The following is a 20,086-nucleotide window of genomic DNA, read 5'->3' as shown; positions in this document are numbered from 1 at the left end:
ACATAAATTTACTCCTAAAAAACATATATCGATAAAAATAAATGTTGCTGCTATGTAAAAATCAATAATAAAATTAAAATTAAGTAAAAAGGCTCAATAAATTAAATAATGTAACAAAGAAGGGCTACGAGCCTAAAACAATAATAAAATACTAAGAATTGTCAAGTAACAATTTACTATAATTTTATAATTATCTCCATGTTACATTAAAACATAGATCTCTACGTTTATCGACAGCTTCGCACTTTACTGCTGCAGGTATTTCGTTCGTTTAGAGGAGCCACGTGTTGGTAGATTCGAAAATTTCTTCCTTTCCGACTTCGTCAATCTGCTCTCGATGTCGTTTTGATGACTCTGGGCAACCACCAAAAAACCAGTTTACAACTCGCAACAGGACTGGTTTAACTCGATCTGAATAACGATTAAATTAATTTCAGAATTTTTCCAACATTAAATTATATTTACTTGCTGGAATAATTATTATAATTACACATTTTTTTTAATAAACATTTCCAATGAGCTCTTGCATTTTAACGTTGTAATTAAATATATCATTTATGGGAAAGTTATCACGAAAAATTACACATTTGAATACAAGATTAAAAATAGAGGAAAGTCGCCGATACCGACATACCATTTTGTGTTTTTAGACAATATTTCTTAAACAAAAGGTAAAAATAAAACTTTAAAAACGTAACTACAAACTGAAAAGTGTCTTCTACCAGATAGTATAAGCGGTTTTTATAATACTATTTGCAATTTTTCAATAATTAATTTTTTCGTAAGGTAAGCAAAAATGAGCGTCTGAAAAAATGGCCTCCAAAATTGACACAGTAGACAGTAACGCTACGTGTTCATATTCTTTTTATTTTACAAGCATTATCTGTATAAAACATACGAAACATACGAGTTTGTACTTCTTTAATTAGCTAAATAGATCATGATTTTATTAGTATTAATAAAGTGCAATAGTTAGTTCCTGAGAAATAAGGGGATGTCACTTTAGGATATCTATGTCAGTATCGGCGACTTTCCCCTCTATAATAATCTTTATAAAAATAGATATTACGATTAATTATAATAATTGTTTTTTAAAAATAAGTAATATAAATATATATGCGGGAGAGATAATTAAATTTATATATTCTATATTAAGTATTCTTCGTGCGATAATCTTTGAGAATAAATTATTTAATATTTTCGATTGGATTTTACTATTGGATTTATTAGATCCTACATCACTTACTACTTATAATCGTTGAATTTTCATAACAATCATGAGTAAAACTTTTTGTATCATGAGGAAATTGACGGTTTTTTTTTCGAAGTCCATCATGTCGCTTCGTGAATAGTTTTTCTGTATGTAATAAATTGTTAATTTATACTTGGTGTCATTTTTATTTAATAATATATGCATATGAAATAGTATTACTAATATAAATCACCATAACGAGAATCCATTTGCTTGTTTATGGTCATTGTCACGCAATCTTTACTTGACTGACGTTGGGAAAGAATTGCAACTTCTTCGTGCTTCTGAAAAACGTGATAGCTTTTAGATTATAAAATTTAGATTATAAAATACAAAATGATATTTAATTTAAAGAATGATTAGAATATGATAATTAATTCAGAAATAATAATATTATATTATTACATTATATTACAATATAATCTAATGATTGCACACGCACATGTACACATACCATACAATCAAAATTTTGTTTAGTCTGCATTTTTTTATTAGTATCGCTGTTGCTCATGTTCTCCTGTTTTTGGGAGGATGGAGTTTTGAATTTCCTAAAACATTATAATAGCATCTCGAAAAATTTCCTTTCCTGCTATAAAATTCTTATTTGCTTTCCTGTAGCTATCATCAATGTAGCTATTTGTTATAATTTTTCAAAAAATGAACATAATTTTTCAAATTAAATTTTATCAGGAACTTTCGCCATTGGTAGATTATTACTATTATAACTATACTTATTCTTGATGATCATTGCTTTCGCACATTAGTTTATATTTGGTGTCATTTTTATCAATAATTTCTGAAATCATGCTGGAATCTGCTTTCTTATTTAAAGAATTTTCTTGCCGAGAATCAATATTATTTTTTAATTTATCCGCCGACATCGTGCACGTTGTAATTTTTGTTTGCAGAGTAGTATCCTGTAAGACTACCATATTGTCTTTTTTACATTTCTCATCGATTATCGTTATCTGCTGTGGACTGTTGCTATAAATATTGATATACATATTTTTTATTAAGTATATATTATATCATAATATATAGGTATATATAAATCACATATATATATCACATAATGTTGCACGAATTCTTGTATAAAGATATAGCTATTCCTAATGTAAAAGATGTATGCTATTAAATGTTTGCATTCTTCATGTATTAACTATATGATATTTCAAAGATAAGGAGACGTAAAAGGTCAAATGAGTGATATGGCACGTGTCTTTTTTTATCGAAAATGTGTAATTTTCGATGCAAGTTTAATTTCGTCGATAGTCTGACAGTGATGTAATTATATAAGTTGAAATGATAATTCTATTTCATATGACATATACATACGCGGTTATAACTGCATTGGATTCCGGCAACATATTATTGATCGCATTTTGATGATGACGATTATATCGATAACGTTCATGTTTTCCACCAATAGTGTGCTTTGCGCGAAATTTCTTACTTTTGTGTTTTCTATATATGAAATTCTTATATATTATTTATTAAGACATTAATTTTTGCGACCCATTAATATTTACATAATAAAATATTAAATATGAAGTCACATTTTTTATATCGATTATACTTTTGTAAGTTATTAGTTGATTTATCTTCATAAAAGAAGACTAAGGTCCGCGGTTTTTCATTACCTGGTTAATTTGTGGTTAGGTTTAACCTGATGTTTCCAATGGGCTTCATCTGTGATGATGTCATGGATGAAGCCCGTTGGGTGAAACATCAGGTTAAGTTTAACTACAAGTTAATCAGATAATGAAAAACCGGACCTAAGTAAAAATACAACTGACCTTATTGATTTATGATTATCTTTGTCCAAGTTTGTTTTATTAATGTATTTTTGACCATTTCTTGTATTTTCTTCGTATACTTTTCGATATAGTTCTTGTATTCTTAGTTCTTTATTTTCATTTTCGTATCTCGCTTTTATCTTTTCAATTTCGTCTATATTTAAGGCAAACTTCAATCCGTTTGCAACGGTATCTATCAAGATGCAACATGCTCTTCGAGCATCTAAAAAGCATATAAAATGTAATATAATTTATTTGTACATTATAAAAATTTGACTTTAGTTGTTGCATGAATTTGTTCCACTTTATTCTTTTCTCTTTATGATTTAATAAATAAATAAAACTTAACAGAAATACAAATCTGAAAGTCCCAAAAATTTTTCTTTTTAGCTTAAAATGAAATATTATATATTGAAATCTTGAGTGGATTACTGTAACTAAAAACATAAACGATACAGATATGATATATTTTAACAATAAATTGCGGAAATTTACGGTAAGAAAAATATTCTCGTAATGTGATATTACATAAAATCGTTATTATATCCGAAAGTCAATTAAAAATTATAAACGATGATAAAAATTACAAACGGTGATAAAAGTTCTCTCTTTCTTTCTTTTTTTCGTTTCTTTTTCTCCTTTCACTTGGTGTTTTTCCTTTTCCTACTTACATGAACGTGACTTGGGCACGTAATACAAAACGATGCCACACAACATTAACGCGATTAACGAGAGTCGCTTCAGGTAGGTGATCCACTCAAGCACACAGAATTTCTCGTCGAAATAACCTGATGAGTAAAGAAGGAAGTCACTTGAATGACGAGAGAAGACATCACTTTCTCTTACCATATCCATTTCGCGATTTAGCGTACACGCATTGCGTAGCAAACGCGACGATGAGGACTATAAATTTCACGGTAAACATTAGATGTATTTGTTTAAGTATTATTTTTCATTATTATGTTTCAATCATTAATGGTTCTGGATAAAAGAGAAAAGGAAGAAAGAATTTGAGTGACACACGCGTTCTGAAGCGATGTCCGTCACAACGTAAGAAGCAATTTCACTTCGTTTCAAACATTTCCAATTATGTCCAACTTACGCCTTAATTATGCTTGATGGACGGCTAATATGGCCATAAGTTAATAGTTATATCACGCATTTATGGGATTTTCACTTTATAATTACAGACATGTCGCGTAAAAAGATAATAACACGTGTAAGATTCATATCTTAATTTTTTATTATGCTCTGAGTACTTTACAATATAATACAAAGGAAACATGTCATAAGTATTGACCATCTTTACTACAATCTAACAAGGGTGGGTTACATGCACGTACACGTACGAGAAAAATATTTCATACGGGTCGATGCGATAACATAGCGTGCGCAAGCGGGAACTCGCACTACTCGCTAATTAGTATTATCTTTCTAAAGCAATATCGCTTCGTGACTTCCGGAACTGTTTGGGGATTATAGTCTCCAAAGAGTTCAATCGAACAAGAAACGATACAGCGCCCAGATGCGAACTATCTAAGTAAGAACACAACTTAAAGATATTCTTTACGAAATACTGTTTAATTCGATGCAGGTAAATTAAGTGCGACAAGCCAATAAGAACTAAACGGTCACTTCTTATCGGCTAGTCCGGGTGAACCGCCCAACGAGACTCGGTCATACAGCCACGATGTGACAATTAATTCGCGAAAGAAGAGAATACTGTACGCTCAAGTTTGAACAACAAATTCTATCGCGATGAGGAATCAATCCCGCGAATTCTACAAGTTCTACAAGACTACGATATAATTCTTAGCTACAACCATCTCGCGTTATAATTTTTGCTAAATAGACTGTACTACGAATTATCGGGGCAGATGCCAGTGTCTGCTGGATTAAGTAAATTCATGTATATATATAACATAACGTACTAACATAATAATACAATATTATATAATAGAATAAAACGAAATAATAATAATTAATAATTAATAATAATATAATAGTATTTTGTGAATTTTCCATATGTGTGTTCGCGCAACTATGGATAAAAAGACAATGTTATTTTATTTATTTAAAGATAACTTTGTGATATGTATTTCCACTCATTTAGCGTCTTAAAAACAAAAAGATTGGATTATCACAATTTATTTAATTAAGTTGTATGATTATCTTGACGAAACGTAACGCAATACAAGCTGACATTCGCGTACATCAAAGTAGATTCACTGTTTATAATCAATGCGCGTACACGCATATAACAACGTAAATGAACAACTTTATACACGAAATGAAAGACGAGTCACGCAATAAAAATTATGACAATGAGATGATATGCTCCACCGAACCTGGAAGCTGAAGTTTCGATGCAATTCAAAATGTTTTTCTTATTTAAAACAAACATCTTTCGCGATGGTCTTATAACTTCCTTAAAATTACTGGATCAAACTAGTACGCTTTCGAAATATATCATTAAAAGACTCATTAAGCTCTGTTACAATTACTAGGAAGAACGTTTTTTATAGTACAATAATTATCTGCTATTCTTTGATAGATTATTGGAAATTATTGTCACCAAAGAGTTTAAAGATTATTTAATTGGCTAAGTGATCGATTTCGAGGTTCGATGGTTCGCAAAAGGAATAATCGAATCGTAAACGAAAACGCGGAAGTTTTCATCCTTACGCAAATTGTCTCGCTTTCATTTTGTTGACGGCATTCGTAAGGTGGGTCATCTCGGTATTGAGTTGGGAAATCAGATCCTCCAGTCTATCAACACTGTCGAGGACTTCGACGCGTTGCGTATGCGGATTGAACCTGACCTCGAATGGCCGACTCATAGTGGCCACCTGTAAGAGAAACCAAGGTTCATGACTAAGCTCTATCTATCAAAGTGAGAAGTAACAGGTAGCGGAAGTGAATAGGCTACTATTCTTTATTTACAATAAATAGAAATAAAAAATATTGAAGAAATTAAGAACGTAAAAGAAGATTGGTCTACTTCGATTCCAATACTTTTGAGTTTATCAATAAGTGCACATATAGCAAGAGTTGAAAACTTTGGCAAATTGCAGAAAAAAAGAAATTTAATTCGAAAAAAAAAATTAAAATTTAATTCGAAATTCATTTCATTAGTTAGGCTATACTGAACACAAAGCGACTTTACTCAATTTCATGTTCGATTCCATCGAACACATTAGAAATAATTAGCATTTTCGTACTTACCCAACGACGGAATTTCTCCTTGGCATCCTCGAAACTCTCGGCCACATAATATATCGGCTGATATTCTAGAGCGGTAATTGATGGATCGAAAGCTCGATGTTCGCACTTATCGCTCAATGCGTGCAAGAGTTCACCGTAGGCTGACAACAAGCCAGCACCATAAGCCTTGACTTCAGGACCTTCCTTACACAAACCGAATTCAACCGTGAACCAGTAGATAGTTGATAACTTCTCGATTTCTTCATCTGAAGCGCCGAGAGACGCTAATCCAATTTCTTGCGAAAATTGAGCGAAACTCGGATCGGCCAAAAGCGGCATATGGCCCAAGAGCTCATGAATGCAATCTCTGTAAATAGAAAAAAACAAACTTAAAGAATAATGCCACGTGCTTGTCTCAAAATTTGTCACTCTTAAATTTATCCGTTTTATTTATTAGTTTAATATTTAAATTTATTGCTTAAGTTAATTTAAATGTGAAGATTTGTAATTAAATCATTGCAATCTGCAATATTTAAATGCTTAATTTTATATCGGCAGAATTTTAAATGCATTAAATAAATTGAACATGCTAAAATTAATTGAAATACGTCATCAAATAAATGGCGCGAACTCAAGGAGCTATTCCATTCTTACAATTTGTAAAGCTATCTAGAGTCTTGGAAATCATACGGTGACATGGATCGCTACGCGGAGAAACGAGTTCGTAACTGTGGAACTGAGTTATCAACGCCATCGTGTCGTTAAAAGCCAATTAGAGTTCCATTACGAGCTTAGAGAGGCGTAGTAATTCTATTATCATCGTTCTCTGTGTACCAGCGGGTGCAGGCTCCCGTCATAACGCAATATCGATTGCCTTGCAGTTTGACACGAAGGGGCAGCCGTGATGCGGAGTTAGAGCGACCTTTACAATGCCCGATTTTTATGTAAAGATGCGTTGCAACTTTATGCTTTCGATGCGATATTTTATCGAGTCTCATTATGAACTAGTCATGTATAATATGTTCTTTTTATCTATATACTTTACAGCTTATACTGAATCATAATTATAAAAAAAAGTAAAAAAAAAAAAAGTTTTTAAAGTTTTAAAACTTTCTGGACAAGATGATTCGCAAATGGCATGTTCAATAGATTTGAATTTAATCTTTATCCATTTTTTTAGAATAATCTCTGAATAACGTAACAGAATCATTGAAAGCAAATAATTACTCTATTTCACAATAACTATTTTTTGGTCCCGATAAATTCGAACTAATGAAAATAATAAAAATTAAAAGCACTTACGGTTCGGGAGTGTGATACGGGCTGTTGATGTGGCGGACATATTGGGTGCTCTGGAATATTCTGAAGGCAAGACTGGACAAGAAGTCCCGCGCTGTCAAGAGACCGGCGGCCGGTCGAAGAGTGAATCCCGTGCTTTTCTTTAAGAAATCGCTGACTTCCTGCAATTGCGGTATACGGTGAGACTCGAAGATCCTCTCCTCTTGCAATTTCTTAAAGACTCTCTGGTATTCCACGCACGCGTGTTTCGGCACCAGGTCCAATACAGTGTTGAAAACGCGCGACCAAGTTTCGTTTTCCGTCTCGGTGTAAGGAATGGAAGGTATCGGGTCGCCGTACTTGTAAGCGAAAGCGATTTCGGCAATGACCTTGCGACGAGCGCGATACTCTTTGTCGGCGAAGCCTGGATGATTCATGTCGAGATCCGGCTCGTACTTGGTCATTAGGTGGTTGCAATTGTCGAGATCGGAGGCGTGACGGGGAAACCAGGGATCTTTGATGCTGACGGAATTGTCGGCGAGCAGGTTCACGCCGTCCAAGGCCGAGCTTTGTCGTAGATTTCTAATCAACTGCAACAGGCTCTGTCTGCTCATGTCAATTTTGACCAAGACCTCGAATTGCAGACCCTCCTTCTTGGAGGGCCGTGACTCGACATGAGTGATCGTGCCCTTGAAATTTTCGATTGTCTTTAGGATCCTGCCTAGAGAGCCGATACCCTCTCGCAATCTCAATACCAGCGCTGCTTTCTGCACGTTGTGCTCGTTATCCGGAGATTCGGCTATAGTTTTCGCGAGCACTACTTCCTCTTCAGTTAATCCGGCATCTGTGAAAAATCGAACATCGTTTAGTTTTGTTTGATATAATGACATCCAAGATTTTTCGAAATGAACTTGAATTATTCGTCAAATAATTTTTGTTAAGATTTCTCTTAAGACATCTCTTAAAAAGATTTTCGTCGCAAAGTGACATTGTTCTTTGGGACACTTACTCGTGTACAGTTAATAAAAAAATTAAAATAAATAACTTTAACAAACGATAAAAGGAACTCGGACTTAATGAGAGTTTTTTGCGCAGTAATTGGTGCGAAAACAGTTATCAAATTTCTAATTTAACAAGTGTTTAATTAAACCGATAATGATACAGACGTTTCGGCTTCTTTTTGAGCCATCTTTAGTATATTAAATATATAATTTCATCCGTACTTCTATATGGCCAAACGGGTAGGTGACGGTTCGATTTCATCCTCAGTTGTATTGACACGTGATTGATAAATCCAGTGGCAAAGAACTAACTGATGAAAATTTTGCGTTAAAGAAAAAGACGTTGCCAAAAATGCTTGAAGGAAGAGAAAGTAAAACGCTCACCCGTATAGCCACGACTGTTCAAATTTCAAAGAACAAAAATCCGCTGAATTTTCATATTTTAATTGACAAGAAACTGAATTTTCATATTCTAATTGACATGAAACGCTTCTAACGGAGATCAATCTTCGAATAAGTCCACGATGTATATATAATAATAACAAACAATAATTAATAAACAACATTGTATGCTTGTTTATTTGATCGTTTTGTAATTAATAACAAACATGCTGATAAATTAAAAAAAGACCGCAATATAGAAAATTCGAAGTATAGTAAATTCAAGACACGCGCGTAAATCAAATTTCATGTAAATTGTTGAGAATCGGGATATATGCGTTATGTAAAAATTCCGTGTCTGATTGAAGGTTTAGCTTCTTTTTTTGTAATTGGATATGTAACATTTCAGAAATACGTCTTTTGTGAAGGAAACGTTCGTTGTCGAGAACCTACGTATTCTTCCAATCAAAATTATGGTTGTGATCTAATCTGTATTCTGTTATAACCGTATGGTTTTGGGTGTTTCTTCGGATATCATTGCGATATTCTGAGATTCTCGTTTTTAAAGTCCTTCCTGTCTGTCCAATATAGGAGACATCGCAGTCCTTACAATATATTTTATATACGACGTTCTTTTTTGCCTTATTAGGTAAAGGATCTTTGTGTGTCTTTATGATGTTGTTCAGACTAAAAAACTTGATGTTAAGGTCTTTGATAATGTTTTTAAATTTATCTGAAATATTCAACACAAATGGGATCGTAAACCATGATTTATTTACATTTTCTTCTGTGAGAATTTCAGTATTAATGTTTTGTTTTAGTGTCTTGTTGCGCAGTAATGATCTTAATCGTTGATTGTGTCAAAAATGAAATCATACATTAAATAATTTTAATGTATATATCACAACTCGTCTTTATATCTCTGCTATAAATCGTAATTCTCAATTCGTTATTTGTTGTAACATTCTTAACTTGACGACTCGCTTCGACATCAACAATAATTCGCGAATTTTTTCCACAATAGCTCTTTGTTCTCCCTTTCGTCTTGATCGAGAAATACGTGTCATACAACTCCTTTAGTTAGACGACAAAGAAACTCATGCAGATATGGTTAGACGGAAACATAAACCAATGTCGGCTCTCTCGATCAATTATTAAAGACACTCTCGGTATATGTCGCGTGATTGGAATAATGCATTACTTGCAGGAAATGCGCATCATCATTTATCTCACCATTTTATGTACATTTGACATTTGAGAAAATACAAACGTTTTGATAATAGGTAAAATAAGAAAAGCGCAAATTCGACTTATAAAACTTTCCCAGGAGTGATTCTTTTTAGGCATGATTTCTTGCAAGTACCCTAAGTGACTTCCGCGGTAATAATCGGGCAATTCAAAGTCCATTTTCGCATAGCGCTTTGCCGTCACGTCGGAAACGGTACCATCTACTTGGTTGCGGGGGTGGCGGAAAAGTGGCAAAAGCAGCCGTCATTGTCGCGGGCGCGGACGTGCCGGCGAGATGGAAGGCAACGCGAAAAGGAATAACCGTGTTACACATTTACCGCGGCCACGCAGGGTCGCTTGTGAAATCTCGAGAAAGGCTCTGCTCCGGTAATACGATTCTAAATGCACAAAGCGGCTTCGGAGGGCGAAGACGGGTTGGAAAAAGACGGAAATAGCTCGGAGACGTAATTCACTCCAAGTGTCGGCCGAGCACTCGCCCTAGTCGACTGTCGACAATGGCGATCGTTTCACCCTCCATTTACCGTCGCCTTTCTATCTTTTCACCGTATATCACGTGCGTATCTTCTTTGCACGCAATCACTCACTTCCTGTTTCACTTCTATTACGCAATGTAATGTACGACGTTTCGCGAGAACTGGACGCAATTATGATCGAAGGGATAGAAGATATACGTACCATCATCGTCATCATCATCCGGTTTTCCATCACTGTCTGATGAAGCCTCCGCTTTCGCTTCTGAAAGTTACAAGTTTCGTGCTCATGCCATATGCAACACTTATGCATTCTTGAATACTTGGCGGCAGATGCATTTGACATCAATCAATTTCACATTATAGTAAACATTATAAATATTATGCATGGAGATTATTACTACACGGAGAGAATTTTCTTTTAAAATTTATCCTGAAAATATGGTAGTTGTGGTACAATACAATGTTTTAAAGATTTTTACCATGCACTACAGTAAAATTGATCGAACTTATTTTATTGTAGTTTTATTAATGAATGAGAAAGATTTACATTAAAATGTTTCGAAATACAATGTTGTCTCACGACTGTCATATTTTCAGGATAAATTCTAAGAAAAAATTCTCTCCGTGTATATTAAATAAAATTATCATATTATAATTAATGATGACACTCAATGCAATTATGTCCTATGCATATCACGCCTCCAATTATTCAAAGAGCGTTATAAATTTAACAATATCTAGGTACAAACCTTCCTTCTTCACTGCGCAAACTAATGACTCCACCTGTTCATCATCACTTGATGAAATATCAATGTAATTTTCTTCTTGTCCTCTATCCTTAGTACAAGTAATTGTCTGATCTGCGTTCGTGTCTATTCGATAACAAAGAAACACGTCATGCATTAACATGTGCATGCATATACATATATTACTTTTCTCTGCGCTTGTACAGCGTTAGCAGAGACACATGCTTTATTTTTAAAATCTTTTTAACAGTAAACATGTGTGTGTACTTTTCTCTAATAGAGGCACGTCATATCAATATCGTAATCTTTTGTACGGTAAATCATGCGTATAGCAAATATAAAAATATTTATACATCAGACATTCTATACATCAAATATATATTGATGCGGCAATGGAGATTATATATGATAGTAAAAAGAATTAATCATGCCAGACATTCGCAAGACTTACCATTCGCTCGTTGTCGAGCTTCCTCGAGTACGCTTTGCTTCGTCTGTTTGACGACGAGCGTCTCAAAACGGGCATCGTCTACGAGGGAACGTCGTCGCGCTGGATACCCGTTCTGAAAATATAAATTAAAAGTGCGATTTATATATAATATCGTCATAAATTAAATTAAACGTAGAAAATTATGATAAATTAAATTAATAAGAATATTACTGATTAAATTCTGACAAGTGCTGATGTACTTCTATTGTAGCGTATTTTATTGCTGACGCACAAGCAATTATAGATAGAACTTTAAAGGGCGGATGTCCTTTCGTCTTGAGTTAGGTTCCGTTTTCCATGGTCTGCTCGTGGCCACCTTTGACGTGAGATGAAACGGAAATCTAACTCGTCAGTTCGACCGAGTGTCGCTTAAATCGGGTAACGAAAAAAAGGCACGGAAATGAATTTTCTCGACTTCCGTCCTGCTGTCGTTGAAGTATGGGAAATGAATTAATTCTATCAGAGAGATAAAAAGGGGTACTGCTCAGATCTTAAAAGAAAATAAATTTGATTTTTCTTATTATCGCTCTCCTATATACTTTTGCTTATTTCTTACAGTTTGATGAAAAATTTTTACCTGAGATACTTATGCCTTTTTAGTTACATGAATTTTTCAGCAAAAATTTATTTAGGATTTTATTTGTAAGCAAAAAAATTAATGTGTAAGTCTTAAGAGACAGAGACTTAAAATAAACGCTTTTACTTAGCGAAAACAGATCAGCATGCGTTACCAATCATTCAAATTCCTGACTGTCGCCGCGTTGGAGACCCAGTTGCATTTTCCAGTAAAGTCATCGGTTGGCATAGTTTAGAGAAAGCGTTTAGCAATCCCTTAACAACGTGCGTCGTTAAGTGGGCCAAGTACTTTACCGATGGAATGGTTGACTATGTCGGGAAATTGCGACACAACGTGATAACACATCGAAGAAACAGCAAATGCATGATAAATCTCATCCCAATAGATCGATAAAGTCACAAATTAATTAATGCCTATCGTAAAGCTGTCCGGAGTTGTCGGCTATCCACGTGAATTGCGACTATCGTACGTGAAAGTGACGAATATATGCAAATATTTGTCGACAGCTGATGTACAAGACGGTGACTGTCCGTTCGAGGGAAAAAGAATGAAATGGCGCGACGATAACTCGGCAATAAACGATGCGAATGTCCAATCGAGCAAACGGCAGGTACCGTAGGAATGTTGTTTCCGACCTTGTAGAATAGCACGAATGTATGGCCGAAGATGCAAAAGAAACGACCTCGAGTTAGCAAGTCGAGTAATTATCCACTACATGGCGGAGGAGTCGCATCCGTAGATAAACAGGATCTCTCTTTACACCTTCTCTAGTTGATTTTGCTCCGGATATTCGTTCTTATTTTTTTCAATACCTAACTTCTTTTTAGCATTTTTGAAAAACTACATATGGTATAATACAAGTGGCATGTCTTAATTAAAGCATTAAAAAAATTATGTTTTACTTTAGGTTGACTGTGTTGTAAGAGGTACTTAAATAATTACTGCAGTAAATAATAGTAGTAGTATTAAATCGAGATGTAGATACAGATGTATCTGTGTAAATCATATAATTTTATGATCATTCATTATAGTTTCGATTATTATCTATTATATAAAAAAGCGTTTCTAACGTGTCTCTAACATAGCGAATGTCGAATGATTACGGTGCTAATACGACGTAATATCTCGTGGATAATATATAACCAAGGTTGATCATTAAAATTACACTCGCATAATTTAGCTCGCTATCTGCCCAATTATTCGAACGGATTTTGCTATCTCGATTGATTTTTATATCTATCCAACGATTATAAAAATCATATTTTATGATTATTCGTTATTTACGATTCTGTTTCAACGATAGTAAAAATGGAAATATAGTAACAAGCTAAGAAGTTATCTTGGAATCTGACATACATTATCTACTGCGTGATATAAGTAGTACCTTTAATCTACTACTGTTATTTAATGATTAATTCAGTTCTAAAATGTATCCTTTATCAAAAGAATATGATTTTTAAATGCTTGTTTTTTTTAAATTGCGTTACCAAAAATTGCGTTTAATGTTTTTAGAAATCTCTGCGCGAAAAAAAAGGACTACACAAAAAATAATGCAGCAAGTGTGTGTTCCTCGTTCTTAACGCAGTGCATAAGGGCGACTAAGAGCGAGCGAAAAAGCATACTTCGGTGAAACTCCAGCGGGCAAATAATTTGTCTTTGAGTATTAATTCGAACTCATAAAATCGCAATCGTACAGTTGAATGCGCGACCGAGATACATAATGTATCTCCACACACGCACACACATTGAAATCTCGCATTAATATAATCCTTTTCACCCTGGAAGAGAGACAGGTCGTTGCGGTCCAGGCAAAATAATCGGCGTTTAAGCAAAACGATTAGCATAGCGACTCGCGCTAATACGTGTATAGACGAATACACATGCAGCACGCGCACGCGAGTTGCAAGCGCCGAAGGATTATAGTTGCGAATGCAACGGGTGCATGTGCAGTGAGCCTCCAAAGGCGAATAACGGGTGCAGTGTTCAGGGCCTCTTTCGCGTATCTCTCTCTTTCTCTCTTTCTTAACCGCTCTATACAATCACTTCATATTTATAATACATTCATAATTATCATGCACGAGGCCGGAGATTGATTTTGCAACGGCGACGACATAATCCTGCTTAATATGATCAGCAGCCTTGATACCAAGAGGGTGCTATCAGATCTTATTGCGAACTTGCAAATAAGCTCGCGGTAATTTTGTCATGAATTCGCTGAACGCTCTAATGTTATTCTATAAGCGGACTTTAAGCAAGTGGTCGCGTGAACGGATGCTTCTAGGGCAAGGTGATTCGCTTGAGAAAAACAACCTATAATCGTGTGCGTAATCATTAGTGGCCATATTAGAATTCAGAACAAAACTGTCCAGATTTTGTAAAAAAAAAACCGATAATAATCGTTATGATATATCGATATGACATATCGTATACAAAAAGGACGATTTTATTAAAATATGTAAAAATTTAGCTATAATAATATCTGAAAATAATTTTGTTGGACCATCAAAATAATTATGTAGGACGCTCAAACTGGTTGCTAGAATGTCATAACTTTTTGCAGCATTGTTCAACATGCTTGAGATTCCTACATAAGTATTTTGATGGTCCAATAAAATTGCTTTCAGATCTGTAGCTACCTAAATTTGTAGATACTTCGGCAAATCTATGTACGATATACCGGTTTTAATATGACTGAAAAGGAAACAAAAAATTATGAATATGTACAAATTGATTAATTAAGATTTCAATTTAGATGGCGAGAACGTGAATCTTTATTTGGTTTAGATTATTTAAATTATTCGAATACTCGGAATAACAGAAACGTGAAATAATATCCACATTGGCGACGCGATCGCGGTAGGAAATTTACTCAAGGTCGGTTTACTTTTCACCCCGCGTCGCCGTTCCTCATACGATAACTATCGATCGCGTATAACCGATTCTAGATTCGATCTGGTCCAGTCTAGATCCGGAGTGTGCGCACGCACGAGTTCCGTTTGAATGAGTCAGACTCGTCATGATCGTCAAATGAATAAAAATCGAAGTTAATACGCGCGTAATTTGAAGCGAACAACTGCAATTATATCTATTTATGGAATCGAGAATATTAAATGTGCCTATATAGTTACGTGCGTTTACTTCCGAGATTTATCATTTAAAGCAGAAAGACACTACTCGCTGAAATTGAAATCATCAGATACTCCGGCAGATGCTTTCTACGAAATAACGTAATTGAAAAAAAATTTAGATTATTTAAAGATTCCTTTAATCTTTTAAAAATATATAATATTTATAAAATATGTGTCTATATGTGTGTAGAACTATTAATTTAATTTTTCATTTGCAATTTTTAATGCATTTTTAATGCAGTTTTGAGTTTCACTGATTAGTAAGATACCTCTATCTACGTATACATTAATGATTTCGGTCCATAGAATTTACGGAGAAAGCGTAAGATTGTTGTCACATTAAAGTGACGTGTTCTTGTATTTGTACAGACGGAAGCAAATAACAAATCATACAACGCTTAGAGGAAGTCCGGGTATCGTCTTGAAAAGAAAGCACAGAGCCCAGATTCAAACTCGTCTAGATATTAATTTAAAAAAAAAAACGTTATGTCATTAGAGAGTATCAATTTCTTATTTATCGATAACGATATCCAATGCATATAACATCGTGTTAAATTATGCATGAATGAGGAAGGCAAATTCAGGGAAAACTCTGCGAATCTATGAATCTCTTCGATTAGCATTCGAATTCACAAACAAACATTAGCGATTTGTAAGCTGTTTGCACTAGTAATACTTTTGCACCAATAAATCTCGATCGTTTGAGAAAGTCACGGTAGGAGTCGAAAAGTTCGAAGTCGATTGCGATGTTTAACACGGTTGTTAAAAAGATAAGTACGACATCACGTGAGAAATGAGACATAGACCTTGCCAGTTATTTTTGCGCTGTTGCAAAATTTCGTATTGTCGTTATAGGTGCACGTACGGAGAAAAAAAAATGCGAATAACCTCGTAAAAGTGTTGATTATGAGTTGTCATATGACTTATTGGAAGTGAATAGATAGAGACAGAATCGGCCTTGCCATCGTAATCCATGATGCGTTATACACGCGACGGAAAAACGCAGCAACCTCGAAAAAGTATCGATTAAAATCTATTAGTGTGCGATCCTACGGAAAAAAATACGGTTACGTGATGAACGACGAGTTCTCGCGAGCTATAATTTGCAAAGCAGATGGATATATGTACAGTATATATTAAAAAATTGTTACACGTCGATTCCAGCTAATATTATATACTCAAGAATAGCTACAGTCGATAATTGTAAGTTTCACATAAAACCGTTTACAATTATTTATTCCCATCTTATTATACTCATCGCCGTGGAATATATGCAAATATAATTTTATTTATCAAGTAGAAGTAGAAGTGCAAACATTCGCGAGAGAAAAAGGGTGGTACGAAAATGGTACGAATATTTTGCATAACGTTTGGCAAGAAGGAAAGATGCTATTTGTCTTTCGTCATGAGAATTGCCGGTTTCTTCCAACCGTTACGTCTTCCTATAATCGAAAACAGCTGACTCGTAACCGGCTACTTCCTCGTAATCTTGTTGAATTCACGCTTCTTCAGCAGATTAAATTTTTCGCGCTCTCTGTAAGTGCCATAGGTCTTGTTGCATCAGTTGCTTGACTCGAATCGATTCTCGATCTTATGCAAATTTATGTGTATCGGGTAATGAACGGATTATTTATTTGTGTTATCTTATTATGACGTTTTCTAACTTCGAGAGAAAGAAAACTCTCTGTTATGAACAGATTCGCAACGGCCGAATAACATCAAGATTTTTATTTATTTATCAATTATTCGACAATGCAATTGAAATGTTTGTGTACTATTTACATGTTTTACGTAAATTTGTTTAAGATATTTTTTTATTATTCCAATAATACCCGATTTCTACCAATGCAGTTTAACTTTGATCTCACTTCAACTAATTCTTTTTCATCTTTTTTTAATTTTAAGAATAAGAAAAAGATGAAGAGTAAGTTGAACCGAGATTAAAGTTACTCTACATACCAATGTAGAAACGGGCATTTAATGGCTTTATTATTCCAATTTATGGTGAATGACTAAAAAATATCAAGATTTTGTTTCAGACCGGTTTTAGGTTATTGAAGTAGAACACGTAAAAAATTCTATAATCAAACTCATACAAAATGTGACCTCGACAATTAAATATTCATTAATATGATATTGCGACAAGGTCAATAACATTGTGTAAACAGGATAATAACACAGCGCATTTACTTTCTCTGCGCGAAGACTCTTCTCCATTTCGCCGGGCCTACGTGAGAATTTCACTTGCCTTCGTCTCTGGTTATTAAGATTGAGAAAGACCGGAACCGACACACATGCACCTTTAAGCGATTTTCTGACGCAATTTTTTTACCCATTTCGAAATGTACCGTTAGCTAGAAAAATCTCGAGAATCTAACTACAAAAGCAAACATGAAACACTCACTACGTATATAGAAATTATATAATTAAGCCAGAGCGCATGGCGTAGTAGCCGTGAGACACTCGTGTCTCTGTAATGAATGCAAAGTGCACGTAATTTCATATAATTCGATAAATAATATACTGTTGCATATGTACAGCAAGATCAAGTTTTGCAATTACGTTTATCGAAATATATGAATTAACGTTAAGAAACTAGGATGACAGTCTCAGCGACATTCGTATATGTAACGGTGATTTAAACGAACGACTGAATTCGCGCGCTTACTAAGGTCTTTATGATCGAACCTGTTGCTTTTGACATATACATGAATAGAACAATAGAAGCACTTTGACAATAGCAAATGTAAAAATTTTTATTACAAATAGAGTGACAGATTTATCAAACACGATTTTTCAATTGAGAAACATAAATATATAGAAAGTAGTAGTTTATATAAAAACTTTTTTTACATAATATCTAATATTTTACGGAACGTTATTCTGTGTACTTATCTAAAAATTATATTTATCCAAAAGTTTATTTTTTGAGTGACTGACGCTTCCAAGATTCTCTCGATTTTTTCAATACTTTTTAACAACTTCTAAATTACTTTTATCATTATTTTAAAATAAGACTTACCTCAATACTGTAAGACTTCTTGATGGCGAACATTTCGCGGTTCTTCTGAGCGGCTGCGACTGCCATCATATCTTCTTTATCACTCCTCTTTCTCTGATGATTAGCAATTAATATAGGTAGTTTTTCTTTGCTCGACAGTCGATCGACTTAGGCGTCTTTCAATCGTCAGTCCTCGGCCTGATATTGCTCACTGGACAATAGATGATATGCGTGAGGTCTTCACTGCCGCTTGTGAGAAATTACACGAATGGGATTCCCCGTTGATCGCGCGCTTTTTGACTTTAATATCCCGATGTGCTTCGGCTACGTCCTCTTGTGCCTCGATCCGTCCGATCTGCTACGGTTCGACTACGATAAACGACGAGGACGTCGGCGACGACAACGAGCCTCTACTACTTAAGTCCGCTTTGGACGGAGCGTACGAGCGAATGCGTCTACGGGGCGGATTGCCGCCGCATATAAACGTTGCCTCCCTTCACCGCCTGCTAATGTCGGGGTCAGGGGTGCCCCCACCCTATCGTCGTTTCGGGTGGTCCACCAGCAGCAGCCGCCGCTACCACCACCGCCGTTACAGCCGTCGCTGCCGTCACAGCGCCGCTGGCACTTCCATTGACGAAGACCACGACGATCATGAGGGGATTCCTTGCCTAGTTGCTGATACTTTCGTATCTCGTATTGGATTCCCGTAGGGCACTATCGCACACCTTTCATTCACGATACCGGAATGTCCCATTACGCAGGCGATGATAAGAAGTTACAAAATAGGGGTTCTGACGTAGTTGCAAGTAATTGCTCTTTCTCCACGTAGATTAATTGATTCTTTTTATAGTATATACGCAATTTTAGTATACTGTTGAATTTGCTAACATGTTCGGTATAATGCTTTAGTCCGGATCTACAATAGGTTTTTAAGCCTTAAGTCATAAGAAATGAACGAATCACAATTCTCGTATTCAACTATAATTGGTCAAATTCTTAAGGCTTAAAACACCTATTGTAGATCCGGACTAACAGAGAATAACGCATTGTCTGAGAATTTCTGCAAGAATATATTGAATGTAAATGCACAAATATATTATCTCGATATTAAAATTAATTATATTTTGCATTAATAAGAATAATTGCTAAAATAATTTCAAGAAAGTTTAAGCAATAATTCTTGATTCTTCGTTGCTAAAACAAACGTCATATTATGCAAAATGTGCTTTCCAAAATCGATGTTGAAACAAACTTTGAGCAAAACACGTAAATGGGACGAATGATCAAGTTACCAATATCGTTTTCTGGATTCCGCGTATTTATAACTTGTACTTAAAATAGAGTATTTATCTCGGCGAATTGACATTTCAGAAGAAGAAACATTTAAAAATATAATGATATATAAATTATTATATAATTATTATTATGTAGATTATAAAAAAATTATTGTGCGTGTGCAATTAATTTCAGAAATATCTGTAATCAACTTATATAAAACAATTTTTTAATTG

The 20,086-nt window shown here is 34.6% G+C and overlaps 2 protein-coding genes across 3 annotated transcripts; both read right to left on the bottom strand.

Moving 5' to 3' along the window:
* Nucleotides 1-168: 168 nt before the first annotated feature.
* Nucleotides 169-4,040, bottom strand: LOC108731255 (uncharacterized). Of its 2 annotated transcripts, none has more exons than XM_018461487.1 (7): nucleotides 3,895-4,040; nucleotides 3,720-3,836; nucleotides 3,049-3,271; nucleotides 2,588-2,716; nucleotides 1,707-1,800; nucleotides 1,446-1,536; nucleotides 169-411 (listed from the first exon to the last, which is right to left on the bottom strand). In XM_018461487.1, the coding sequence occupies exons 1-7, from the start codon at nucleotides 3,971-3,973 to the stop codon at nucleotides 272-274; spliced, it is 873 nt and encodes a 290-aa protein (XP_018316989.1). In that variant the 5' UTR covers nucleotides 3,974-4,040; the 3' UTR covers nucleotides 169-271. The 2 variants fall into 2 exon arrangements, with proteins under 2 accessions (XP_018316989.1, XP_018316990.1); XM_018461488.1 differs by having other exon boundaries at nucleotides 1,446-1,533.
* A 1,032-nt stretch (nucleotides 4,041-5,072) lies between these two features.
* Nucleotides 5,073-18,684, bottom strand: ple (tyrosine hydroxylase ple). The gene is made up of 7 exons (XM_018461486.1): nucleotides 18,597-18,684; nucleotides 11,831-11,942; nucleotides 11,383-11,505; nucleotides 10,836-10,895; nucleotides 7,555-8,374; nucleotides 6,274-6,619; nucleotides 5,073-5,897 (listed from the first exon to the last, which is right to left on the bottom strand). The coding sequence occupies exons 1-7, from the start codon at nucleotides 18,663-18,665 to the stop codon at nucleotides 5,730-5,732; spliced, it is 1,698 nt and encodes a 565-aa protein (XP_018316988.1). The 5' UTR covers nucleotides 18,666-18,684; the 3' UTR covers nucleotides 5,073-5,729.
* Between the last annotated feature and the right edge of the window lie 1,402 nt (nucleotides 18,685-20,086).

The sequence above is a fragment of the Mycetomoellerius zeteki genome, unplaced genomic scaffold (assembly GCF_001594055.1).
Source record: "Mycetomoellerius zeteki isolate Tzet28-1 unplaced genomic scaffold, Tzet1.0 scaffold122, whole genome shotgun sequence".
NCBI classification, from domain to species: domain Eukaryota; kingdom Metazoa; phylum Arthropoda; class Insecta; order Hymenoptera; family Formicidae; genus Mycetomoellerius; species Mycetomoellerius zeteki.
The sequence above is the reverse complement of the archived record's forward strand: the minus strand, read 5'-3'. Positions and strand labels throughout refer to the sequence as shown.